Source organism: Anser cygnoides, chromosome 1 (assembly GCF_040182565.1).
Source record: "Anser cygnoides isolate HZ-2024a breed goose chromosome 1, Taihu_goose_T2T_genome, whole genome shotgun sequence".
NCBI lineage: Eukaryota > Metazoa > Chordata > Aves > Anseriformes > Anatidae > Anser > Anser cygnoides.
The window spans coordinates 81,418,498-81,445,706 of record NC_089873.1 but is presented as its reverse complement, the minus strand read 5'-3'; the positions used below and the strand labels follow the sequence as shown (position 1 = coordinate 81,445,706).

Sequence of the window (27,209 nt, the reverse complement as noted above, 5' to 3'; positions counted from 1 at the left end):
TGGTGAAATAGAAAACGCTGTATTTCAGACTCGTGTATTGGTGACACACAACCTAATGCTCCTGCCTCATGCTGATCTTATAATAGTGATGGAAGAGGGCAAAATAAGTGAAATGGGGACCTACCAGGAACTCATATCAAAGAAGACTAATTTTGTTGAGCTTATTCACGTCTTTGGTGCAGAGAATAGAAGTGAAGAGACAACCCCAAAGGAAGGTGAGAAAACTTGTGTACTATGTTTATTTAGCATTTTTCCTTTTCATTCAAGCTTCCTAAAATATTCCTCCGTCCCTTCCTTACAATTTCTGGGAAATATAGAGTATTCCCATCTACGTTTTGACTATAAACTAAAATAAAATTTAGGCTTTAGTGCCCTGACATCAAATGTTTTACTCTTTCAACTAAAGTATGTATTACCAAGCTGCCTTATGCAGCTGTTTTCTAATCTACATACCGATGGATTACCTTGGAAAGTTACTTGATTCTGTTAACGTTTTACTATTCAATAAATAACTAATGGACATTTCAAATTCTTCAAGTATATCCTTTATATTGGATGCTTCCCATTTCCTTCACCTTAGACTGCTGTAATCACGGCAGAAGGCATAGGAGAAGACTGTCCATTTGGAGGATAAAAAATAAATGAAGCTGTTTGTACTCTAAAAAGATACTTCCAGCAAACTAAACAAAAATTACATAGTACCTTGAAAAAGCATACTTACAAACTATCTGCTTGTTTTGGAACTCACTTCTGTACCTGAGCTGTTCCATATGTGCTCTTTATTGAGCTGTGGAAAAGAAATAGGTACATATTCAATGCAGTCTGTTTGACTTGATTTCGTCACGTACTTTAGAAGGAGATGAATTGTGAATATTTAATTTTGAGAGAATGCATCTCTCCACATAACACAGAAGAGGACTCTTAACAGCTAAATGCCTGCAGATGGTTATAGTGCTGCTTTCCATTTAGCATAGCAACTCTAATTTGAGTTTGTAGTGCACAGCACAGTTAGGTGGGCTTAATTCAGGCCCTACACTGAAGCAAGCACTCTCAAGTATTTGCTGGGGGTTGATGGGGAGGAGGGGAAAAACAGAACTGCAAATTTGTAAAAGGGTAGTCTTAGGTTAGCTGTAGGGCTGATGGTGTGAGGAAACATGCATTATTCATGAAGGATGAATAAAGACTCAAGGGAAGGGGAGCCAAAGTTACAAGGAGGAGAAACAATACACAGTGCGTTGTGATACAAAATTATACAACGGGGTACATGCAGCAGGATAGATGGATGTAGAAATCATATAACTCTGTCTTAAAAGGTCTGTTGACTTAAATTACATTAGGTATGAAAAAGAAAAAAAAAAACATTCTTGAAAAAGTGTTGTTTCGTTTTGTTAACACACAAAGAACAGAGAGTTCAGTTTTCCAACTAAGATGCATGAATATTTTGAGATAAACGCTAGCATTAATATTGGTAGGGAGTTATAAAATAGTATTTTCAGTAAGAACAGAATTCCAAAGGGACTCTGCAAAGTTTCTCTGCTAGTATAGTTGCTTCTGCTTCAGTGAAAATACCATAGCAGAAAATACAGAATAGCACTTCCTTTCTGAAGGTTTAGACAGTATTTCTTAAGTACTGGTAACTCAGAGTTCCTCCATTCATACAGTCAAGCAAACCATAGGGTGTGGTGGTTTTACCCTGCTACGCAGCTGAACTCCACCACAACTGCTCTCTCACTCTGCCTCCTCAAATGAAAAGAGGGAGAAAATATGATGGAAAGGGGTCAAGGGTTGAGATAAGGACAGGAAGATCACTCAACAATTATAGTCACAGGAAAAACAGACTCAGCATAAGGGAGATTAATGTAATTTATTGCCTTTCACTAGCAGACTAGAGCAGTGAGAAACTAAAACCAAACTAAAACCACCTTCCCCCCAATCCACCCTCTTCTACTTCCTACCCCCCGAGCAGCGCAGGGTAATGGGGAATGGGGGCTGTGGTCAGTCCATGATACTTTGTGTCCGCCGCTCCTTCTTGGTCACTCTCTGCCTCTGCTCCACGTGGGGTCCCTCCCATGGGATGCCGTCCTTCTCAAACTGATCCAGCGGGGGCTGCCCACAGGCAGCAGCTCTTGAAGAACTGCTCCCACCTGGGTCCTTACCACGGGGTCCATCCCCCAGGAGCAAACTCCTCCAGCACAGGTCCCCCACAGGCGGCAGCTCCCCCCAGACCCCCTGCTCCTGCATGGGTTCCTCTCCATGGGCCACAGCCTCCTCCAGGCCACATCCACCTGCTCCACCGGGGGCTCCTCCACAGGCTGCAGTGTGGAGATCTGCTCCATGTGGGACCCATGGGCTGCAGGGGGACAGCCTGCTCCACCAGGGGCCTCTCCACAGGCCACAGGGGAACTGCTGCTGCGTGCCTGGAGCACCTCTTGCCCTCCTCCTGCACTGACCTTGGGGTCTGCAGGGCTGCTTCTCACTTCTCTTTCAACTGCTGTCTCAGCAGTTTTTTCCCTTTTTCAATCTGCTCTCCCAGAGGTCCACCCAGCGTCGCTCCCCAGCTCAGCTCTCGCCAGCGGTGGGTCTCTTTAGGAGCTGGCTGTAGCTGGCCCTGGTCTGACGTGGGGCAGCTGCTGGGCTCTGCTCACAGAGACCACCTCTTCAGCCCCACAGTTACCAAAACCTTGCCACATACACTCAATACATAATATTGCAAAATATATATATATATTTTAATATGCTTTCCAACTTCTTCCACATTGGGAGGAAGATTTACTTTTTGTTGCTGTTCTAGTATTTGGTCATAAATGTCTCTGTTTAGTGTAGTAGCTGTATCAAGACTAAAGTGACTTAGACAATTCATAACTTAAAATGCGCCTGTTCATCATTTTGTCCACTTTTTATTTCTAAGTTCTTTCACTGTGCCCATCCACTCATGGTATAATGACTGAAAATATTTTTTCTGGTTTTTTTTTTTGCTGTTATAGTGATTTCTTCAAAAGAAGAGTGCCAACTAGAGAGAAGTCTGAAACAAAGAGAATTGCAGAAACTCAAACAGTAAGTGTAAAAAAGCAGTAGCCATTGCCTATTTGATGCAATGCCAGAGCAACCCTAAGTGCTTATACTGAAGGCTTTGGTGGTACTCCGCTGTGTAAACATGGGTTAAGACTGAATGCCTTTTAGCAGTTGGCTGCATAGTATGTATCTGGAGCTCATCTTCTGGTTTAGTTGTATACAAAAGAAGTATAGTTAATGTACTAGATTATGTTATTATTACATATACTAATGTACATGAGTTCGAGGGATCTGGTTCGGGGGCTGCTTCTCTCTGTGAACCAAAGCGTATTAAGTGGGAGTGAAGGGGAGTTTCAGAAATTTCTGATGTCGTTGCACCCACAGTTCCCTGGCAGCAGCTTGACTTCCTGATGTATTAACAAGCCACTTATATTCTTTGTTTTTCCCCTGTAGCATTATTTTTTTTCCCACCTTTAAGAAAACTTCTGATCTCTCAAGTAAGGGGACAAACTCCTTTGTAATGCAATTTTGTAATTTGTAATGCACTATAGTGGCACATCTCCAGTGGCAGAGGATAGTTCTAAGTTCGCTGCAGTAGAACAGGCTCTACCTAGCAAATTCAGACAATGCAGGTCACTTAAGCCTAACCACCTTGGTCCAGAAGTAGTAGAAATGGATAAGGCAAATAGCAAGACCTATTCCTTGGCCCAGACAAGGACTGAGACCCAAGTTGTACCGTAGTTGCATGCCTCAGAAAAGGACAATCTGACATTTCTAGCTGCAGAGTCAGTCAGGGCAAGCTGAATTTTATCTACCTGTAATAATACAAGAAATTAAAAGGCCATACCTAGTACTGTCTTCTGACCATAAAGTTATTCTAACAGAAAAATAGAACATCAGAGGGCAGTTCCATATCTCCATAAGAAAAGAATTACAAGATTTCGTAGTATATATTTCTGCTTAGACATAAATGGATGTACTCTTTGTATGATTCACAAGATTTGACGGTGTGTTTCTTGTTTGCAGTTCTTTTGATCAGTGGAAAATACTCACAAGCAATAAAGAAAAAGTTGCCACTGGTGGTGTAAGTGTCAATACTAGAAAAGACTTCAGCATGTTGTTGTTGTTGTTGTTGAGTGGATGGTAGTTTTTTGTGTTTTTTTTTTTTTACACATAAAAATATATTTTATTTTTCAGTTCCATTTCTCTGTTTCTTGTTAAGGTTGCCTGACCTCTAATTACTGGTTTTAAAATGAATTTTATATTTTTTACCAGATTTTAAGTGTTTAGCTTGAGATTTTATTATCTGCTACAGGCTACATTTTCATTTCACATCTTGGTTCAGTCTGTTTTATGTATTTCAGAAAGAAGAATCCTAAAAAAGCTTTTATCCCCATTAGGAAAATAATCTGTCTGTCTCATCTTTAGGAAGTTTAGATATCTGTGTGCTGGAGCAGAGATTAGAAATTTTGCATGGTAATACTGCTGCAGTATTGTTTTATGTTAGAAATGCACTTTCTGCATTCCCCATTATTTTTTTTTTCCAGTCGCTAGGGAGAAGGAAAAGAACAAGTGAGATAGAATGTGGGGAAGGTCAGAAGTTCCAGGGAAGCAACATGGGAATTAAAATAAGAATGGGAATGTGGAGGAAGACTGAGTTTCCAGGAAGCGGTAGAGATAAGCACCTGGGGAAATAAACAAATGGACAAAATTCCCTTGTCTCGAATAGCCCATGGTGTCAATTCTAAAGTTTCTAACTCCAACAATGGAGTAATATTTGCTTTAAACAAGCTGCCCAGGTATTGCATACTCAGTTTTTTTTTGTTTGTTTATTTCCTGTTTTTTTTGTTGGTGGTGGTGGTGGTTATTTTTAGTTTGTTTGTTTGTTTGTTAGTGATCTGCATATCAAAGATTTTCTTGTGACACTGGCAAGTGTCACAAGCAAGGTTGCCTAGGATACGTATGATTAAAAATCAGAATGCAAAATCAGACAAAACCTTTTTACAGTATGATTTTATATACCTTAGTTATCAGATTGAATTAAGAAATTCTGTAGACTTAATCTAAATCTAATATATTCAGTTCCCATTGTATAATGTGTATTTGACTTCAACAGTGGTATTGATTTTGAGTAACTCCTTGTATTCTTCTTACCATTAATTCTTTTTTATTATTTAGATGAAGCTGTCAGTTGTTTTAAAATATCTCCAGGCCTTCAACTGGCAATGGATATGGCTGACCATAGCTGCTTATTTAGGACAAAATGCACTAGCCATTGGACAAAATCTGTGGCTTAGCACTTGGACTGCAGAGACAGCAAAAGCTAGTGATTTCACAGAATGGAAACAGTCACAAAACTACAAACTTGGTATTTATGCGCTTTTGGGATTCTTACAAGGTAAGCACGAACATTTATGACTGTTTGCCCACCGTTTGCTGACATTGATCTATCTAAATGTTTATTACTAAAGAAATAATCTGGCTGTTCCATAAACAGAATTATGTGCAACAGTCTAATTGTTTAACAAGGGAGAAGAATAGTAGAAGAATGTAATTTTTTACAGCAATGTAAAAGAAAATGCTATTTAATTTATGATACTTCTGTGAGTTCAGTAGCATCCATGTGTGACCTAATGAAGTTATGTTAGCATCTCAGGGATAGAGGCATGCTTGCTTGAAACTTAATTGCAGGAAGGACATACATTTTACCACTTTGTAAGAAGTATCAACAAAATGCAAATACATCAAATTATGAAAATTAGGATATGAAGTATAAATTGGTCACCATGGTAGAAAACAGGGACGGAAATAATCTCCATCTCCTCTCCCTCTCATACCATTCATACTGTCTTTTAATTTATCCATTCCCAAGGTCTTCTTGTTTGCTGTGGAGCCTATGTGCTCACCAGGGGCTCTCTTTGTGCTTCTCGGAAGTTACATCACCAGCTGTTAGACAGCGTATTGCACCTTCCTCTTCAGCATTTTGAAACTAATCCTGTAGGTCAGATCATCAATAGATTCACAAAGGTAAAGGGAAAACTGATGTATTTTCTGTTTTAAGAAAATGAAGCTTGAGTGACTACAGATTTAATCCTACTTAGTATTGTTGAAAAATGAAAGATATCAAAATAAATGAATGCATTATCTAGCAGTTGAAAGCTGCTTCAGTGCGTAAGAATGGCAGAACTGTCTCTGGTTATTTTCTTACAAAATTATCAAAACTTATTGTTAGCAAAAGTTGCGTGGACCCTATCTACAATCATTAGGAGGCCATTCATCAAATACTACTCTGGCAGAGTAACAAGTTTTCCAGACCTAAACCTGATCTGTTTTTGTTGTTGTTGTTGTTTTTTTAATACAAGCTGTTTGATATTTTATTGCAAATCAGAATCAAATGATATTGCCAAAAACAATTAATACATCAAATTGACATTCTCTGGGGTATATAGACTTACAGTAAATGTGTTTTCTGTTTTTGTAGAGCTTTGACTTGAGTTGGAACCTCTGATACACCAACAGATGTTATTTACTGTGACTTTAATACTTCCGAGTCTTGTCATAACTAGGTTGTTGCAACGCATTACAGATTACTTCAAGTGCAGTCAGTAACTGTCAAAGGCTGTATTTTTTAGATGAGACTAAGGCTTGTTGCGTAATACACTAAAATATCAGTTGATGTAGATTTCAGTTAAGCCCCTAGTCTTTTGTAGCATTTTATTATAAACTGGATTTGAAAAAGCTTTACTGTATACAGTAAGAGATTAATAATATTTCAGTACACATCAGAATTATTAACAGGAGTACATAGAAGAGTTAGGATTTGAACTCATGGCCTGATTTCCAGTCCGAAATGATTTACATAAGCTAAATAGTAGCAAGTAGCAAAATAGCAAGAGCAGTCACTTCTTGACTTCATGCACCCCATGTCTGGTCTCTGACATGCCATGAGTACTCTATCTACTTCGCTTTTAGACAAAAAATAATGATATATGAATAAATTTCATTAGGATGTAATCAGTTGGGGGGCAATCCTACCAACTTTTATTTTGAATATTTTGGTTTGATTCTGATTTTAAAGGATAGTTTCTTGAAGTCTGCAGTGTAATTTACTCAGAAAATCTTGATTCTTCTATGCGTTGTTACAGGACTTATTTATAGTAGACATACGTTTCCATTACTACTTACGAACTTGGCTGAATTGTACACTGGATGTTATTGGAACCATTCTAGTTATCACATTCGCCTCACCACTATTCATAGTGGCAGTTATTCCCCTGGGATACTTGTATTTTACTATCCAAGTAAGTTCATTAAATTTTATAAGGATTTCTAGATGTATGTGCATAAAATGTTCAAAACAATCAAGGGTACTGACCTAAATTATTACTTGCAGTGGAAAAAAATCTATAGAATACATCTGAACTTGCTTTCAGAAAAAAAAAAAATCTTCATGCTTCTTAGAAGGAAATTAGTACACTTCTTGAACATATCCTGTAATACTTGTGAACTTTTAACAATTTATATTTTTCTTATATTTTTCCTTTCTTAGCAAGACACAGTATTGATGTAGCTCCCATTAAGAAATTGATGATACTACCTGAAAAAATGGGCATATGTTACAGAGAAAGCTGAAAGCTGAAGAATAACTCTGAGCAGTATACGTAAAAATAGAATGATGCCTAAACTACGTGTGATATTTTTTGGCAGAAGTGTCACTTATGCTACTAAGAAGCCAAAAGATAAAGTCTCAGAAAGACTAATGTTTACATTCCTGCTTCTTGATGTTCAAAGTACAGTACGTAATTAAGACCTTAAAGATTTTAAAAATAACAATATAGATGAAGGAAAAGAGTGCCTGGATTCAGCCTCTGCTGAGGAATTTACATACAGACATTATTATGTTAAAGAAATAAAGGACAATTTTAATTTGAGTAAGAAAGAGGGCAATCTGATTTAAAAGTTTCTATAGAAATTTTAGTTGGTTGCTACATACCTCTTGTAGTATAGCACATTTTCTATAGAATTTGGAAATTATGTTCTCTTACTTCAGTCTACCCAGGAATATATATTGCAGTTATGTTGGCATTATAATGTTGGTGTGTCCGAAGACACAGATTCTTTTTCTATGTAGAGATTTTCAACTTCATATTCAAAATTTACAGGAATTATTTAACAGATCTAAAAGAACTGGAAATAAATATGGCAAATATTTCAAATATTGTAAGATAAAGCAAAATTATGTAAAAGAAACTGTAGCAACGTAAAACTTTTTTTGTACTGTTTTATTAGCGATACTACATAGCAAGTTCACGACAAATTCGACGTCTAGCAGGAGCGTCACATTCTCCAGTGATCTCCCACTTCAGTGAGACTGTCCTAGGAAGATCAACAATTAGAGCATTTGGCCACCAGGAGAGATTCATTAGAAAAAACTATGACGTTGTGTATGAGAATTTAGTTTACTTCTACAACAATGTCATCTCAAACAGGTACTTTACAGCAGGTATGCATCTCTGACTGAGACCTTTGCATGTAGAATTCCAAGGCTATGTGGTACCTTTAGTCAGAGTAAACTCACTTGAAAAACCAAAGGAAAGAGCAATTTATCCAGCACTCTTTGTAATGAACGCAGAGATTTTGTGTAAGCACTGGGATGATTTCTTCTTTATGTCCCAGAAGCTAGCAGGTTTATAAAAAACTGTGTATGTATTGTCTAGGACGAGTGTTTCCGAAACCACCACCACAACAAAAAGTTTACTGATAGGTCATGGGCATGGACTGTGTACTAACTACATTGCAACTATAACTGTTGCTATGTACAACAAGCCTACAAGCTTCTTGCAAGCATATGAACAAATCTAATTTGTTTTTCAGTAGTTCACATGGTAGAAAGCTGGTCTATACCTAGAGCATAAGTTGATACTGGGAGTGGAATCCTTGTTTTTAGGGAAATACATGCAGTTCGCCTCCCTCATTTGTGATTCAGTTCTAGGTAGAGATTAGTAAGGAGAAGCTTTTCAGTTCTGGTTTTCACTCATATACCAGAATCTTTTCCAGATAGGAAGAGTAGGAAAGTCATATGAGTAGTGAAGAGAGCACTAGCCATTAGTGGAGAGACTGCCATTTTTCTTAGCTGTTTTACAAATTGTAGACATCATATTCCCTTCCCTGTCCATCTGTAAAATGGGAATGGTGGTACTTACCTGTTCTCCAAAGCAGGTTGAGAGATTGATCTCAAAGAGCCACTATATTAGCAATATATTCACTACACTGCTAAAAAAATGCATAGGTAACTCACTTTTTTCCTTTGCTTTGATTACCGCAGGTGGCTGTCTGTCAGGCTTGAATTTCTAGGCAATCTAATGGTGTTCTTTGCTGCACTGTTTGTAGTACTGGCTGGAAATACAGTGAGTTCTTCTACAGTGGGTTTATCAATATCATATGCTCTGAATGTAAGTAATTTTTCTCTTTTTTACTTTTTTTGCTGCTGTCACATTGCATATGAAAAGGGAATAACACAGTGAAGTTGAGTAGATGAATATATATGTATACAGTGGCAACAGCAAAACTAAAACCATGAGTAGAACAGAGCTTTCCTTTAAGTCCCATTAATTCTGGGAAGCTTCATATTAATTATTTTTCCATTTCTGAATTTAGATTAAATAATAATTATTAAAGAATATTTAAAAATCAAATTATATATGGCTTACTTTTAAGTGTTAAATTAAACCACCAAGAATAAGAAGCCTAGTGATTTTCAAATATATTTCGTATTTGATTTCTTGTTCTTGCTCACTTGCTGAATATTGTGTGGGAATGCTTACTTAAAAGTTTGTTAAAATCATTTACTTTTTGCACTGTGCTTGTGAAAATAATATGTGAGAGCTACATTAGGAATTTGACCTGTAGTAAGGTAAACTGATAAGTTGCTAGTTAAAATAAGCCTTAAGACATATATATTCAAACTAAGCATCTTTAATCTTGTGATGCTTGGAACCCTATTGGAGTCCAGATTCTCACTGTTGTGCTTCAGAAACACAGCTGACAGATACTAAATGAGAGAGAGAAGGAGACAGAATAAATTACCCATCATCCACATAATGCCAAATTCACAAGAGTTCCCTTGTCCGTTGTTCTCTCTCTGTCATCACTGAGTATATGATGATATAAAGGAGATTATTCAATGACAGGTACTGCATAGTGTTTCGCTTTCATCTGATGTCAAATTGACACCATTCTCTATTTAGTTACGTAAGGCATCTCAAAACAGTTTAATGTAAAATAAATAAATAAATGCATCTTTTGGCTCACTTTTTTTCCTATAGAATTGGGAGTATCTGGTGACAGAATTGTTACCTACTCCATTATATAGAATTGGTACCAATTAGGTCTGCAGAAGCATTCCCCATGTTTGAAGACAACAAATTTGGCGTGCACAATAGACCAGATCTGTATCTCCACTATAGATTCTTCACTCCATGTTACTGGCTTACTTTATCTAGGAAACTGTGCAATAATGTACCCACAATATGAAACATACATATTCTTCCTTTCAACATATTATGCAGTTACTGTGCACTTGCTGTTGATCTTGAAGTAGTTTCAGATCTCTGGAGCTGTTATGTTAGTGAAAATTATAGTAGCCATTGGGTGTATATATATACATTCAGATCAGTGCTTTTCAAGGTGATAATTCCTTTGGCATGCCACTATTTTCTGTATACTTTTTGGCTTCTGTGATTAAGCATCCAGCCTAGGAAATTATTCAATTGGGATTAAATTTTGAAATCTCTAGGCTGTATTATAGTATAATTAAATTTTTACATTCTACAATGCAACTTTGTTCCCCAGATAATTCAGAGTCTCAATTTTTGGGTGCGTAAAGCATGTGAAATCGAGACCAATGCAGTTTCAATTGAAAGGATTTGTGAATATGCAAACATGGATAAAGAGGTGAGCACTCTCATTGGAATGGTAAATAAATATTTGTGTGCATAGAAAAAAACTTAGATTGAATTTAATATTGGTGAATGGTAATATCAGGTTATAATTTGTTATTACATACTTTGTCATTTTTTACATTAATATGCATATTCTTCATTACATATGTAGTCATAGCAGCTTTATTGTTTTTATTTTGACCAGTAAATCGCTTGGCATCCTTCTTAGTAGTAGATTTTATAGTAAAACTAATGGAGCTGCATCTCAGGTCAACGTTTTATGCTATGTGCAACCACAAGGAGCATTTTAAGAGGAACAGACAAGGAAGAGAGGCCTTCCAGATCTCTTAACTATTATTCACCTCATTACTGGAGAGGCATTTGTTTTTCAAAGCACTTGGCCTTGGTTATTGTACTTTTCTGAAAGTGGCGCCCATATTGGAGAAATAAGAGCCTTGGTCTTCTTGGAAACAAGTCTGTCTTCTAGGTCTTCATTTTCTTTTACCCTTCCCTATGTTTCTGCTTCTTTACTTTTGTTCATATCTCTGTTCTCTCTTACTCCATAAAAGAAAATGTTTCTCATTAAATATGTATTTGAAATATCTGGGAAATTAGGCATCAGATTAAATTCAGGTCCATGCCCGTCAAATGATGGAACAGATAATAGACTATTAGCAACTATGCAGTTAAACTTTAAAATGAGTGCGTATGATTCAAAAAAACCAAGTTGGAATGTTGTTGCTGCCCAGCATCTGTTAAAGAAATTTTTTCTTCCCTTATATCACATTGGAATTATCACAAACCTACTGGGATTTCTAGAGATGTATATAATTTTCCTACTGTTTTCACTGACTTGTGACACATTTACTGTCATAAACTGAAATTATAATGGTTTTAATTCCAGGAACCATGGATAACATCAAAAAGGCCACCAGTAGGGTGGCCTGATAGAGGAATAATACAGTTTGTTAACTACAAAGCTCAGTACAGGAAGGATCTTGGTTTAGCCCTGAATGACATCTCCTTTCAGACACGGAGTAAAGAGAAGGTATTGTATATAATAAGAAATAAATCCAAAGTACAAACTTCTGTTTCTGAACTTTCTACTTCAAAAATATTTCATATGAAGAGACTCCAATACTACATATAGCAAGATTATGTTGAACAAGGAAAAAGGTTAAGTAGACAAGAGACTAAAGAAATAATGCATGAAAAAAGGAAAAGTACTCTTCTCCTACTCTGTAGAAATTCTTATCCCTGTAGGAAACTGAGATGATGTTTTCTTCCCTGTCCCTCCCTCCATACTTTGGGAAAAAATGTTTTTGAATCTGAGATAAATGTTTATTTAACTGTTATTCACTTGGAAAAAAAAAAGAATAGTGGAAAAATACTACAGTTAAAACACTTTTAGAGCTTATGCTATTTTATTATATGCCAATCTGTTGCTTGTTTTTAAGATTAGTCCTGAACTGTTCTAGATCCTTTTCCAAGCCTTTGTGGCTGCAGAGGTGAAGACAGTAAATCATCATGGGCAACTGATGCTATTCATGAGAGTGGCAGCCCAACAGTGCTACGTAGTGTTAGAGTAAGGCAGTTTAGTAGAGTTAGATAACGGAAGATGTAAACTAATTTGGTTCCATGCTGTTTCAGTGCTTGTACGAAAAGGTGCTCCCTTGAGTAGGTGATCCTCACGTGAACCTTCTGAGGAGAGCCTTACTCTAAGAAAAGTCAATAATCACATTCCCAATTAGATTTTCCAACTGAATTTGGCAGTTTTAAGGAAGATCCAAATTTGAAATTAAAACTCGTCCACTGTGCTGAATATTTATGTAGAAAAATATATGCTCCCAGATTGGTGTTGATCAGCTCTGGTTTGGGAACAAGGTAGTTTTGGGTCATTGGTTGGAGCTGAGGAGCGCTAAACAGAAGGTAAGGGATAAGGAAAGGCTTCCCACTGAACCAGGCATGGGCTGGATTGTCAGTCAGGTGTTCCAGAAGTGAGTTTTAAACAGTTTTATCCAATTAAAATATTGCTTGTTGGTAAAAGAAACTGAAGTTTTGTACTGGAAGTTAAAACTGAATTTGCTAGTCACTTTTCATATACAATGCACTGCATAGAAAGTTATAATCTTTATCAGAAAACTTTCCATTTCAGGTTGGAATTGTTGGAAGAACCGGAGCTGGTAAATCAACGCTCACAAATTCCTTATTTAGAGTTATAGAGGGATCTGGAGGCAAAATAATTATAGATGGAATTGATATATCAACTATTGGACTCCATGACCTACGTAGAAATCTTAACATTATTCCACAGGTGAGATGTGTTTTAGAGATTACTGTGGTTTTTATTATTATTATTATTTTACTAACAAGATATTTCAGGGTGTATTTTGTTTGCTTGTTTGAAGAATATGCACAAGATCTCATACCATTGTAATAGTCCTTTTTGGCCACTTAGCTCTCAAAAGTATCGCTGTTCTGCTTGCATGTAACTTGCTAGTGAATGTTGTTGGCCTTTTGCAATCTACCTACTGGGTTACAATGCACTGACTGCACTCACTTGAGAAGTCTGTTCGCTGCCTCTAAAAACACCAGTTCTGTTTATAAATCTGTGCAGCTATTTGCATATTGCCTAGTACTTATATTTGCCCATTTAAGAAAAAGGCTTTTGTGTGCACCCAGAAAAGTTTCAGACTTGATTAAGACTATAGAGACAAGCATTCAGTAATTATGGAGTACTGGAGGTAACTCATACCCTCAGTTGTGCTTTCCTGGCATCTTCTAGTCCACATATACTTTTCCAGATATCCCCTGATGTATTCAGTGCACAGAAGCTAGTGAATGTGCATTCATGCAATAATTGCTTTTGTTCTCATTGCTAAATACTTGGCCTTTTCTGCAGGTAAACTAAGAAAATTTCACTTAAAAACATGGCCTTCACATTTTTCTTAATTGTGTTCATGAATGTAGTATCCAGTGCTTAACAAACCCGACAATACCAATATTTTCATACGTTGTTTCAGTTGCCAGATGCTGAGCAGCTCCTCAGTTAGCCGTTGAATGGGTAGCACAGAGTATGTGTATGAAGTCTGTTGCTCTTTACATTAATATAGAGCTTAGCATGCTGAGACCCAACATGATTTTGTATTTCCATCCATCAACTGCAAAACATTACAATTTCCCTCACAAAGCTTCTTTTCCAATTTATTCATGCCAGTTTCCTATATTAATGTCAGGATACAGCATACTCTTTTAGGTTTGTGATGGAACAGTGCACTCAAATTTTGCTATTATTTAGGACCCCGTCTTGTTTTCTGGGACGCTGCAGTCAAACTTGGATCCACTTGGAAAGCACTCTGATCTTGAACTATGGGAGGCACTGGAACTGTGTCACTTAAAGGCTTTTGTTGAGTCACTCCCAAAGAAGCTCCTTCATGAGATTTCAGAAGGTGGTGAAAACCTCAGGTATATAAATAAGCAAGTGCTGTTGTAGTTACTCACCGAACTTGCAAAATTCTGTTTTTCTTACGGACAATTTACTACAGAAATTATCAGTACAAAAATTACAATTCTCCATTTGTTCAATTTGTACAGTTCTCCAATTGTTCAAGTAGTAAGGGTTTCCTTGATGTAACCAGCTGGTCACAACTGTATGAAGTCTTATGGCCTGTGCTGAAGGGAAGCAGAGGAGGTAGCCTAGTTTCATCTCAACTATATGAATGGGTGCAAAGGGACAGGGGCTTCATACACCACCAAGTTAGATTTAGATACAATAGGATCCATTCATTTAAAAAAAAACAAAAAAAAAACTGCAGAGAGCTTGACCGTTTGCTTTATTTGCTTAGGCAAAGCAACTCATTTTTTTCCTTGTAGAACATTACACCATAGATATCTACGGGAAGTGACACTGGAAACAGAAGGACTCTGAGAGACAAATAGCAAAGCTTTCAGCAGCAAAGGGACAGGCCATAATTTAAATGGAACGTATTAACAATTAACTTGAATTTTTAGGATGGATCTTTTTTTTAAAAAAAGTATCTAGAAGGCATACACCAGAAGTAACATACAGCAATATCCAAACTTCAAACGTTATTAAGTGATTTAGCATTCAATCCAGCCTATTCAAAGTCCCCATTATGATATGAGTATCAAAGTTGAGGGCAAGACTAGGTTTAAAAGTTGCACCTGAGCTTCTACTTCTGCTCAAAACTTCCAAAACGAGGAGAACATTTTTCTCCAGTCTTTGTACAAGTATAAAGCGTTGTTGAGGACAGTAGAACAGATAGGCTCCGTGCTAGTTTCAGCTTTATGTCAACAGTATCTGCTCCAATGTCTAGGGCTAAGTAGTGAGGAAACAACATCCGTCTCCCCTTTCTCAAAGTGCCTTACCTGACCTTCTCAAATGTATTTTTAACAGTGTTGGCCAGAGACAGCTGGTCTGTCTGGCCCGTGTTTTGCTACGAAAGACAAAGATCCTGGTCCTCGATGAAGCAACAGCTTCTGTTGACATGGAAACAGATAACTTGGTGCAGTCCACCATCAAAAGAGAATTTTATAACTGCACGATATTAACTATAGCACACAGGTTACACACAGTCATGGATTCAGAGAGGTAAGTTTTGATATGCCATTTAAGAAATGTCTACTTTTAAATGCGTGTTTTCAGACCTACAAAATTTTACTCTAGCACTTTTTACCTTAGTATCAGTACAATCCAAGGTACCACAAAAGACTTGCTGTCAATATTAATTAAATATTGATAACCTGTGTTCTGTTTCCCCACTGTAATTACAGAACGATTTTTTTTTCTGATTAGATGCATGTATAAGCTACTATTGTGACCACTTAGTTCTCTAGAAAAAAGGGACTACACTGTAGAATTTTTACCAACTTTTTTTTTTAAACCAGCTAAGCAAACATTCCCTTTTCAAAAGGCTTTCTTAATATAGGCATTCCTAGCTTGAGAAACCAATGAATTACCTAATGCAATGATACTTCTTGCAAATAAGAGTTCCAGTTAATATGTATTTGTAGTAGGGCTGGAAAATATGGTTGAATAGCACCTTTTTTTTCTTCTGTAATCTTCATGCTTTCGTATTGTAGAGTGCTTGTTCTGGATGCAGGAAGGATTCTAGAATATGATACACCAAATAATTTGTTACAACGAAAAGGTGCCTTTTCTGAAATGGTTGCAAAGGCTGGAATAACAAGATAAAGAAAACTAATGAAGATAAGAATTCCTTATACTGATAAACGCTCAAAAGATATTTGGCATTCCCGATGTGATGAAATAATTAACTTCCTTGTAAGCTCTTGACAAGATTGCTTTTTGCTACAACTCTTTTTGCTACAACTGTAATCTGTATATATTGATCAGCTTTCTGAAATTAATTTTGTTTTTATACAAATCACTTTTTTGATCATCTTGGCACTGGACCAACAGAATGAAGCAGTAATTTTCATGGCATATTTTAAATATTGCACTAGTAAAGGTGGATTTAAAATAAATCTTGCTGTTCAGTGTTTTAATTAAGAAATAGTGCTTAATTAAATTGCTTGGATGTTATGCCCATTTAGTTAATACATTTTATATGATTGTGAATATATAAAAAAATTGTGTGACCAGAGAGACAGATGCCCCTTGATGCTGGTTTTTAGGACATACATATTTATTTGCTTTGGTAATAGCACATAATTTTGCTATAATTTTGGTAATAATTTTATTTGCTTATACTTTGGTAATTCTTGAGGCAACAAACTTGCCATGGCAAGTTGATTTTTATGTTGATTTTGTGATTTTTGAATAACTGAAAAACAATTTCAAACAGCTGAAAAACATGTAAAAATAATTGAGCATTACAAAACCAGATTGTGAAAGAATCCCATGAAATTGGGGTCAGGTGCAGCTATTTGCTAGTAGATCTTAATGCAAATGTCAATGCTATTTAATGCTGCACAAAAGGTTATGCATATTTACTCAAAGTGTCAGTTAACCATGCCTGTGCTTCTGTAGGCCCTGTGAATATTACCTTTTTTACTACACATCCTAAGAATCTCCAAATTGAATACCAATGGTGGGGAGGAATGGGTTAAAAGCAGAAGAGGATGGGATGAGAACTGCAAACTGGTGAGGAACATTGAAAACATGCTCAAGTGACCTTGCAGCTGTGATGACAAAGCCTGGAGAGTAGGAAAACGCATCATACCTACTGCTTTTAATCCTGTATCTTTGACAACCAACGCATCCACGTACAGATAACACAGGTGTTTTGTAGACTCGGTGGCACCCTATCGGACATGCTTGAGCTCCCTGCCTTGGGACAGAGATCAAAGCATAGTGAAGATCAGAGCACGGTGGTAAACTACACCTGTGCAAACCCTTGATACATAAACAGGCATCAACAGCAGGCCTATGATCCTCTAGCGTGGACCAAGCTTAGCAGTGCCTGCATCCCTGTGTGTGTGTGCTTCGGGGATCCCCCACAGCTGGCCAAGTAACAAGTGTACTCTTTGCATTTCAACCCTGGGGTCTGTGGGCATCCTTGCTGCCTGCCGGTGCTGACTCACACCACCAACTGAAGTAAGCAAAGCCAAGTTTGCAGTTTTAGAAAGGTGGTGAGAAAGGAGGGAGACTTTCTGAAGAGATTTCCTCAAAGATGTGGTTCTACTACAGTGAAGGTAAAAAAACATCTCTGTGCCTTCCTGACAGCAAAACAAAACAAAGTCTTCCTACATTTAAGACAGTACTATGTAGTTTAATTGGCTACAAAACACAACTAACTATACTACAGCTTGCACAAAGCTATTAGAATATAATGATTTTAGAACCCATTAGGAACAACCCAAACCAGGTAATTACAGTTTTCTGACAGTTCCAGAGAGACAAAGTTTCTCAGGAGAGAGAACAGCTGCTTGCTTTTCACCTTCTTTTCCTCTTTTCTCCACCTGAGGCCAGCAGTGGCTTTACAATAGAGCAGAACCTTCCATCCAGACATTTAATTTCTTTGGCCACATTTGAAGTGCCATGGGCAGGCTCTTCTTGGGTCCTCATCTCTTACCCACCTTCACACTCCCCACCAAACCCACCCTTTTCTGGAAGAATAAGAGGAGGAACTGGAAAGGACCAAAGTGGGTACTATTCATCAACGGGTCAGCATATTTTAGGCTTTATGCTAGGATAGGTAAAAGCTTCAGCACTCAGAAACCAACTCCTTTCACAAGGTGCACAGAAAATAGTCTGAGGGACTATTACCACACATCGGTATGTGGTAATTTTACTTATTTAGGTGGACAGAAGAGATTTATATACTTTCTGGTGGACTGGTATTTGGAGAAAGCTGCAGAATGAATAATTGCTAAGTCTGAGAGAAAACAGCTTTAGGGTAGGCAGGAAAAGTCAATTTGCAGCAGGAGCATCACCCAGTATCTGCGGTCTCTACTGTCATCACAAGTCTGATGTCAAAGACAGAGACTAAATCTACGAAAAGGAGGGATCACGTGGCTCTGGTGGACGTTCCCTATGTCCAGTCTGCAGCTGCTGACGAACACAGGGAAGGTCTGTTCCTGCCCAGTGTCCTGTGATCCAGGAGGCAAGATACAAGGAACATAAGAGTAGGAATGGTGTGAGCTGCTGCCACTCCCACAGGAACAAGATCATCATCACTGCTTGGCCCCCTCTTCTCCTTTGACTAGGGTTTCGTGACGTATTAGCATTTCTGCATCCCTCCCAGTCACTCCTTGCTTTCCCCTGTACCAACATGCAATCTTTTTTCTCAGTTCTGTTCATCCACCCAGAATTGCAGCTTCAGGAGCCAGAGATTTTTCCTTCCCACCCTAGTTCCTAATACTCTTTGTCTCTTCCTAGAAAAGGATCTGTCACTCCAGGCCTTAGAAACCCTTTGACAAATTGGAAGATTATAATCTCATCCTCTAAGCTCCAAAGGAATTCAAGGAAGAAATAGAAAAATAGTGCTGTTAAAGTATTTCGCCAATAAATTGAGACAACAGATTGAAAGGACAGAAAATGCTTTTAATAAAAACATTTTAAAAGGTTACTTGTAAAATGCATTTCATTGTCTGCACTTAGAAACAATTCAGGAACATACAATTAGTGAGGCATCTTATGCTTTCAGAATTTCAACTCACAATACAAGCTTTAGCTATATAGATTTGTTATACATCTAACACCACAGGCAACCATATTCAGAATTAAAGGACAGTTTGTAGAAACATTTCAGCCTTCAAATACCAATTTGTTTAAACAGAGACTTTTGATAAGCAGTATGTGTGCATACCTGGAAATGTCCGTTTAGTACAGTGTTCTACTTATCTAAAATGTGATGGTTTGTGCCAAAATACAGTACTAAGATCAAATAAATAACTTGACCACAGAATTCAGAAAAGTTATCTAATAAATAAGGATGCATTGTGAGATATCCAATGTACAGTAACTTATTTACTAAAAAAGTCTGTATCAAAATCTGAACGAATAAATACCCTTTTGTGAAATTTTCACAAGTAAACAACTTACCCTTCCCTTGCAATTCCCAGATTAACACCGGAGGTTGCTTTTAATTATTAAACTCCTCCATACTGAAGGACTATGCTAAAGAAAAAGAGTACTTCATTTATTTGCATTTAAGAGCTTAACAGTTTAAAGTTACTCCCACACTTCTGCATAACTTGTCCCGAAATTGCAAAAATCTTTTAGTTTTAGCTCAACTGCAATGTTTCAATGCACTGCATAAAATGAACAGCTGCATTAAAAACCAACAACAAAAAAACCTACTGAACACCTACTAAAACTCCAGTACACTTTGACATGAATTTTTAGCAGGATAGAAAAAAGGCCACAATGACTCCAAATACTTTGGAATATATGTTCAATTATGTATATACACGTGTATGTCTGCAACGCAAAGGCCCCAAACAGCAACTGCATGTGAGAACTATTGTATATTGGCATTCATCCATGATTTCACTGAAGAGACTTCTTTCAACTCAGGAGTTTTAGTTATATTCACCATCCCTTAGGACCCACTTTTTTTTTTTAATAACTGTACAAATTTTCTTTTGAATACATTATCACAGTACTGGATGTCCCATACAGATGTAAAGGCAGGGTCACTTTCAAATAGATACAAAGGAAGAAAAAAATCCTCAAAAATTCACTTTGGTTTTCAACTCAGTGAAATTAAACAGATGTTAGCAATATAGTGTGGGAGTCTTCTGTGAAGTTAAATAATACTGAAGGAATTGTTGCATGCAACTAAGATTCAATTTAAGAGGTTTTTAATAGGATTACTTCAAACATATGTTTAGAGTATAGCTACTCAATTATGCTGATGCAACCATTTGAAAAGGCAGTGCCGTAAATCAGATCTACCGCCAGGAGAACAATAAACCTATTTTAAAATGGTTCTAAGTTAAGCTACAGATCTAAGCCCATATCTAAGTTCATATCTTGGCACACTTAACACAATTATTTTGAAGCATTAAAAAAATGCTTAGATCACCTGTCATTAGACCTTACCTGATTAAGACTGTGTTGATGGATGAAGAGAAGTCTTACCTGAATGAAGTGTTTTCACTGCAGAGTTCTAAACATAAATTCATCTGGCCCTTTCAGTATTAACTCTTCATAAAAAGCAGAACTGTCACCAAGTTTCTTTTGGTATCAACTTTTTTTTTCTTCCTCATGCATTTGCTAGATAGGTGGGTGGCAAAATATTTGCTGCTACCTCAAATCCTGAGTTACAGGCTCTGCTTCCTTCCCAAAAGAACAGCTACAATCTCTAATCTACGTTCAGTTTAGAGTGGGGATATGACAAAACTTAAACCAAAGATACTATCTATCCAAAGTATAGACTTGGATGATTTTTCACTTACTAAAGGAACTAGACTTCATCCACGTGGTCCCTTCTGCCCCACACTTTCTCTCTGACAACAGCACAGCTGGGAGGTACTCAAGGGGAAAGACATCACACACCAGGAAGTATGCAACAATGAAATTCATGTTGGTCAAATTTAAGGGAATATATACAGATGTAACTTTTAAGATACCTAAAAATAAAATTACTACAATTTTCAAATAAGATGGGGAGAGGTATAAGGAGTTGATGATATGCACTTGTTCCCTGTTGAGAACGTAAGTGGTATGACAGCAGCACCTATATGTTAACCATCAAGAACAGATCACAAAGTTAGCCCTTGGAGACACACTTAAGTAACTGTAACATTAGCAAGAGCTAAATTTCTTAGCATGGCGTGACTGAAACATGAGGCAGTAACTTGCCACTTGATTTCAGTAATACCATTATGCTGTTATGAACAGCAGAAGAATCAACTGAGTGTGTAAATCTCATTCAAGCTGCAGTATGCCTTTTAGAAAGGTTCCTAAATGCTCAAATGACTCAATTTAATAAATAAATTTAAGCTCAAGACTACTAGTGCTATGTGCGTTAACACTGCTTCACATTCTTCCAAAGTAAATATATTTGATGTGGGAACACCTACAGCATAATGCCGTATTATTTCTAAGCTTTGGTCACACTCTCTTTATATTCAGTTTTTCAACAAACACCTCTTTAGGATTTGCTAATAAAATTTAGCAAGAAAATGTGGGTGTGTCATCATTAGCATTTTCATCCTACATCCAGTCTATAAGCAGACACAGGACGCTTCAGAACTTTGAAAACCACTCGTACCTTTAAAGTAACATCTAGTTTTAACACAGGCATCCAGCAGCACGAACTGGAAGTGATTAAAAAAATGAATATTTATGGCTAAGATTAGGCTCCACTGCCAGTCAGATAAGTACGCACCATCAAGGTATGCTTTTTGAGAGATGGAATGCAACGGGAAAGAGTTTATCTTCAGTTAAAATTAGTCTTCCGTAAATGCTTATTAGGAATTTCTATAGCACTGACTTGGAGAGGCCAGGACCCGCCAACAATTCCTGCTTGGATAGCTACACCCATTACAACCGCTAGATCAGGGTCTACAGAGGTGTTAGGTTCCTTCCCAAAGAAATCCCGTATAACTTTGCGTATTTTAGGAATCCGGGTGGAGCCCCCAACTAACACAATTTCATCCACTTCGGTTTTGTGTAGGTGCCCTTCCTTCAACACCTGTTCAATGGGCACAAGAATCTTCTCAAAAAGGTCCTCATTCAATACTTCAAATAGTTTCCTAGAGATTTCTCTTTCAAACACAACTTTGACAAAGTTGTTTTTTCCATTTGAAACATCTCCAAGATCTTCCAGGTCCTTTGTTTTCTGTGAAGGCTTGTCTTTACGAACAGCATTTTGTTTTACCTCACCTTCTGGAAGTTCTTTTGTAAGCTTTGTTTCTGGCATAGTCAACAACACCCTTAGCGTAGATGCCTCATGAACTGTCAAGTTTAATTTAACTGCTTCCACAGCCTGTCTGAGGCGATGTATTTCTTCTTTTCTTGATGGCAGAGAACCATATTTTTGATGGAGCTGATCGTATAAATGCTGCATCAACCTCTGATTAAAATCCTGTCCTCCGAGTTTGTTGTTACCTAAAACACCAGAACAGAGAGCACCAGACACATTACCTTCAAAACTTCAGCAAGCAGCATGCATCTTCTTGTACTGGGAGATGGCACTCAAGGGCTAAAACGATGATACTAAGACCGTAAGCACTGAGCAAGAGCTCAGAGAACTGGGGAAATAGACATAATTAACGTTCTACTGAAGGATACATGATGGATAATCATTTGCAGATTTTTTTTTATTTATCAGCTACTATGGAATCTATCCCTGTCAACATTTTTCCCTGGAACTGCCCTGTTAAGCTGTAACAGAGAAAAAAAGTGGTTGTTACCTCAATGGGAGTGTTCTCTGTAGACAAAAATATGTAACAAGAAAAGTCTGTAGCTGGTAGCCTATCACTGAAGTGCAATATCTCACAGTAAATTGTTTTCCCAGTTAAAACTTCTAGAATGCTTAAATTTCTCTGCCCAAAATTGACTTTTCTATTAGAAGCTAGCAGAGTGCAGCATTATAGGAGTTAGTTTTAACATTTTCAAGTTACTCAGTGGCTTCATGCATTCACATGAAAAATAAGGCACTATTAAAGTAGATGGATATACTCTGAAAAAAGCAGAAAAAATGATAAAATGCAAGCAGTGAGCTTCAAGCTCTATTTAGAAGTATATCTTATATTAGCCTTCAGAGAGAGAGTATTCTGTATAGCCAATTTCCTTCTGAAAGATTATTTTCACACCACATTTCCAAAACCTTTCAAATAATTGTTCGTGTTTTCCATTAAACAGATTTTTAAAAATACCCTGCCAGTTTTCATCTGTGTTGAATAGGACTCTCAAAGTTTCCACCTTTTTGTTATGATTGAAAAGAGGAATTCACTTAATGGACATCCGTCCAAATGGATCAGAATGAAGTAACTGAGTATTTCTTGCTGTTCTGCTCTTACTGGACAGTGCAGCAGCTGACATTAAAACTTGTTCATTTAAGGCAACACTGAAAGTAGCACTGCATCTCAGACCTGTCTGAATCCAGGTCACCCACAAAGCATTTGTCTATTCACTCCAGTTTTACTAAATATTGCTTGCTTCCAGAAACCTTTGCCAAACAATGAATCACTTTGGCATATGTGTATTAAAAAAAACACTTACTTCTGGGTTAACAGAACACAGTTTCCAAAGCCTGCACAACTATGCTGGAGCTAAACGCAGAACAAGGACATTCCAAAGCACCCATCAACAATTCAGTAAACACTCTCAACTCAGACAAAGGTAACAGAAAGCTTTAGAACAAAGCAGTTTGTAATACACACCAGCACTTGTACTAGTAGGCACAAAAATCAACAGCCACAGATAAAATTAATCTACAATGTATTACTTTCAGCCAGCTAAAAACTGAATCTCTCTTAACTGGTGAAAGCAGTTGCAAACCTAGTTTTGTGTGAAGGGCAGTCGAGAACCCTTTGTGAGAGTGCTGTGTTTTAAATAACTTCCCTAATGGTGAATTCAGGTGCAGCTTTCTCTTCCCACTACCCCTTGTGAAAGTAAACCATTTTTCTCACCTGCCATGGCTCGTGTGAGGAACATCCCTCCCTGCTTGTTCAACAGAGACACATCCAAAGTTCCTCCACCCAAATCCACCACCAGAACGTTAAACACATCAGCTTTGTGCAGTCCGTAAGCCATAGCTGCAGCTGTGGGTTCATTGATTACTCTCAAGATTTCTAGCCCTAAAAAGAGCAAAGCAACAGTCACATAGACTAGAAAAACATAGTTTTCACATCATAACATTTACCATTAGTTACTTTGTACTAAACATAAGTGAAACGTGAAGATAAGATAGTTCATCAAGTATTAGTGCTTAGAAAACTCTTTTCCTTATTTAAGCCTGAAGTAATACTACTTCAGTGTCAGGATGAAGGCATGAATCATGATCTTCCCAAACATGTTTTCTCCAGAGAAACCTTGCTAAGTAGATTTATTTCAGAACTTTTTATTTTTGTATAAGTTATGTCTAAGGGTGCTCTGTACATTCTATTTAGAGATTACCAAAAATACTATTTTCCTTGAGTAAGATCAGTTCTTCTAGCTATCTATATTTGCATTAGTCTTCTGCATCTGTTGGTACTCAAGAGTTCTCTGCTGTTCCTCACAATTGCTAGTAGTCATTAAAAAACAAGAAAAAAATCCATAGTCTTTACTGTTAGTGAAATAAATTTAAAGATAACCTTAAGGCTCCACAAAAGAAAATGCTGGGATAAAGAGACATCACCTGCAAGGTTAGCTGCCTTAACGGTAGCATTCCGTTGCCTTTCATCAAACTCTGCTGGCACAGAGATGACTGCCTTCAAAATGGGCATGCCAAGATTGTCTTCTGCCATTCTCTTCAATTTCAGTAGCAGCTGAGAGCCAATATGCTCTGGAGTGACATGAAAGGTTTCATTAGTTGTCACAGAAAATTCAGCTGATCCGCCATTGTTGAAAATCTAGGAGGAAAAAGCAACACAGCCCATTGGTAAGAAGTCCTTCTTACGCCCTTTCCCCCACTCCCACCAAACATTAGATTCCCATACAGTCTGTTTATTCTGGAAAAATATCAATGTGCTTCTGCCACTTCTTGAATCACTTTTATTCTTTGATTGTGAGTACTATGCAAAACCTACAACATAAAGGGTCAGAGTATATCCAGAGTACTGACAACTCCTTTGACCAGGTAAAATGCATTAAAAAAAAGTTAAGACCTAGCAACTGCATAATCAACTTTAATGCTATGTGACAACAACGCATTCAATGATGAAAGTAATGCTTTTTAATCATTAAATTTACTGATAAAGCTTCCCACAAGTTCTTTGTTGTGAAAGGAAGCAAGGTATTGGAACAGTTCCTCTTAAGAATACAGACTGCTTGCAGTAGCTGAAAATTAGTCTCTTTACAGAAAAGACTTCACCATAACACCGTGCTAAATTAATACAGTATTCTTTTTTAGATAGCAGCTCTCAAGATCTGTTGCTTGTCAATTTAGCACTGAAAAGTACTAGGGAAAAATGCAGACAGAGAATATGTTGACTTTTAGGCTTCTTTTCCCCCCCTTATATCAGAATAAAATGAAGGTTCATTAAAGAACAGTTAGAATTTCAAGTTTAAGTTTATATTTTAAGACAAAGGAGAGTTACCCAGAAACACATTTCACAGTAGAGAATAGGGTCCTCTGGAAAATCACTGTCAACTCTCATGTAGCAGTACGCAACATACCCAGAGAAGGGAGGAGTAAACACTGGTGGAAGTCTTATGGTTTCCAGGCCTATCAGATTTAGCCAAATGACACGGGGTCAGAGAAGCTGGTCACTCGTTGGTTACTGACTGAAGTTTTCTACACATTACTGCTTGCAGACAAGCGATGAAGATGGCTGCTTACCTTAAACGGATACCTACTGCTTTCGCTTTTCAGTTCTTCTGCAGTGAAAATCTTCCCGATGAATCTCTTTGCATCATATATAGTGTTCTGAGGATTCGAATCTGCCAGTTCCAGGCCATCATACCCTACGTGCACATCCCCGTCAGTGAAGGACACTATGCTGGGTATGCTGTGGTGCCCGTTTTCATCTGCAATAACCTTCACCTGCCCCGTCCCAGGAAGAAAGACACCAACAGAGCAGTAAGTCGTGCCAAGATCAATCCCGATTACTTTTGGCGTAGGCATCGGTAAATACTGCTGGGCTAGATAGCCAGCTAACAGGAGCGCCAGGACAGCCGAGCCTGAAACACAGGGTTTTTTTTTTTAAAAAAAAAAAACAGGGTTAGAGTCCAGGTCAACACATTACACATTACGTTTCATGCAGTTTTATTTCACGCCCCCAGTTTTATTATTTTATTATTTATTTAGTATTACCAGTTTTATTCACAGTCCCCGGGAGCACTTCCCACAGCCCCGAACCCCTCCCGTGAGCCACTAAACCAGCCCAGCCGCCCGGCCCCAGCCCGTACCCAGCACTGCCATCTGCCCCGCCATCGCCGGCTGCCGCACCGCCCGCCAACGCCGACTGCTGACGAATCCTTCCGGGCCGCGCCGTACACCGGGACTTGTAGTCCGCGCGTCTCGTACGCCCAGCCGATATATACCCGCTGTCCGGCGCAGCGGAACTACAGCTCCCAGGAGGCGCTGGGGCGCGCCTCTTTCCGGCGGGCACGGGCCGATGGGAGCTGACTCTGCTCGGCGGCAGCGGAGGGGAGGAGCAAGGAGCTAGCGAGGGTGGCCCTGCCCGCGCGTGCGCGGCCCGGCTGGGTCGCGGTGCCTGCTGGGAGTGGTAGTTCCGCAGGCGGGCGGGCCTGCAGTCGTGCGAGAACCTGGTGATTGATCCAAGAAGTGGATCTGTGCCTGAACTCCCCGTCTTCTATTCTTAAATAATGTATAAAGTGTCTGCTTCTTCTCAGCTCTGCTAAGCTCTGGTCTCATAAGAGGCGATAGATCCTCAGGTACCTTCAGAGCAGGTCTCTGCTCAGGCAGAAACAAATGGCAAGAACCGGGCATTTTCCTCAGGCAGCTTAAGTTGGGTGTTTCCTAACTGGAAATATCCATAAACGAACAGCTGGTAGCAAACTGCACGCTGGGGGAATACTTAGACCAAGTTCTGTTGCACTCGCCATCTCTAGTGCCTCTAGGGATGGGAAGGTGCATAACCTAAAACAATTCCCAGGAGCTTACTTCTTACAAGCATCTATGTACCAAAAGTGGCACCACTTCAACTTAA

The 27,209-nt window shown here is 38.1% G+C and overlaps 2 protein-coding genes across 12 annotated transcripts in view; one reads left to right on the top strand and one right to left on the bottom strand.

Annotated features, from left to right (window-relative positions):
• Positions 1–19,006, top strand: part of LOC106040396 (multidrug resistance-associated protein 1) — a 49,062-nt gene extending 30,056 nt beyond the window's left edge. For 10 of the 11 annotated variants that reach the window (XM_048052934.2, XM_048052935.2, XM_048052933.2 and 7 more), the window contains 14 exons: positions 29–215; positions 2,985–3,054; positions 4,039–4,096; positions 5,191–5,410; positions 5,885–6,039; positions 7,158–7,313; positions 8,302–8,501; positions 9,338–9,464; positions 10,864–10,965; positions 11,857–12,000; positions 13,108–13,266; positions 14,251–14,417; positions 15,370–15,564; positions 16,056–16,460. In XM_048052934.2, coding sequence (XP_047908891.1) covers positions 29–215; positions 2,985–3,054; positions 4,039–4,096; positions 5,191–5,410; positions 5,885–6,039; positions 7,158–7,313; positions 8,302–8,501; positions 9,338–9,464; positions 10,864–10,965; positions 11,857–12,000; positions 13,108–13,266; positions 14,251–14,417; positions 15,370–15,564; positions 16,056–16,167 — 2,052 coding nt within the window. In that variant the 3' untranslated portion in view covers positions 16,168–16,460. Of the gene's footprint in view, positions 1–28; positions 216–2,984; positions 3,055–4,038; positions 4,097–5,190; positions 5,411–5,884; positions 6,040–7,157; positions 7,314–8,301; positions 8,502–9,337; positions 9,465–10,863; positions 10,966–11,856; positions 12,001–13,107; positions 13,267–14,250; positions 14,418–15,369; positions 15,565–16,055; positions 16,461–18,816 lie in introns of those variants that run through there. The other variant, XM_048052931.2, reaches the window with a different exon arrangement.
• Positions 18,961–26,602, bottom strand: HSPA13 (heat shock protein family A (Hsp70) member 13). The gene is made up of 5 exons (XM_013183034.3): positions 26,446–26,602; positions 25,877–26,217; positions 24,734–24,947; positions 24,024–24,191; positions 18,961–22,497 (listed from the first exon to the last, which is right to left on the bottom strand). The coding sequence occupies exons 1-5, from the start codon at positions 26,468–26,470 to the stop codon at positions 21,827–21,829; spliced, it is 1,419 nt and encodes a 472-aa protein (XP_013038488.3). The 5' UTR covers positions 26,471–26,602; the 3' UTR covers positions 18,961–21,826.
• Positions 26,603–27,209: the final 607 nt, after the last annotated feature.

What these genes read in the sequence shown, in the direction of transcription:
- HSPA13 (XM_013183034.3), bottom strand. Translation starts at nt 26,470, where the DNA reads ATGGCGGGGCAGATGGCAGTGCTGG. An exon ending in GGGGCAGATGGCAGTGCTGG is followed by an intron (nt 26,218 to 26,445) that starts GTACGGGCTGGG and finishes CCTGTGTTTCAG; the next exon opens with GCTCGGCTGTCCTGGCGCTC. An exon ending in TAAGGCAGCTAACCTTGCAG is followed by an intron (nt 24,192 to 24,733) that starts GTGATGTCTCTT and finishes TGCTCTTTTTAG; the next exon opens with GGCTAGAAATCTTGAGAGTA.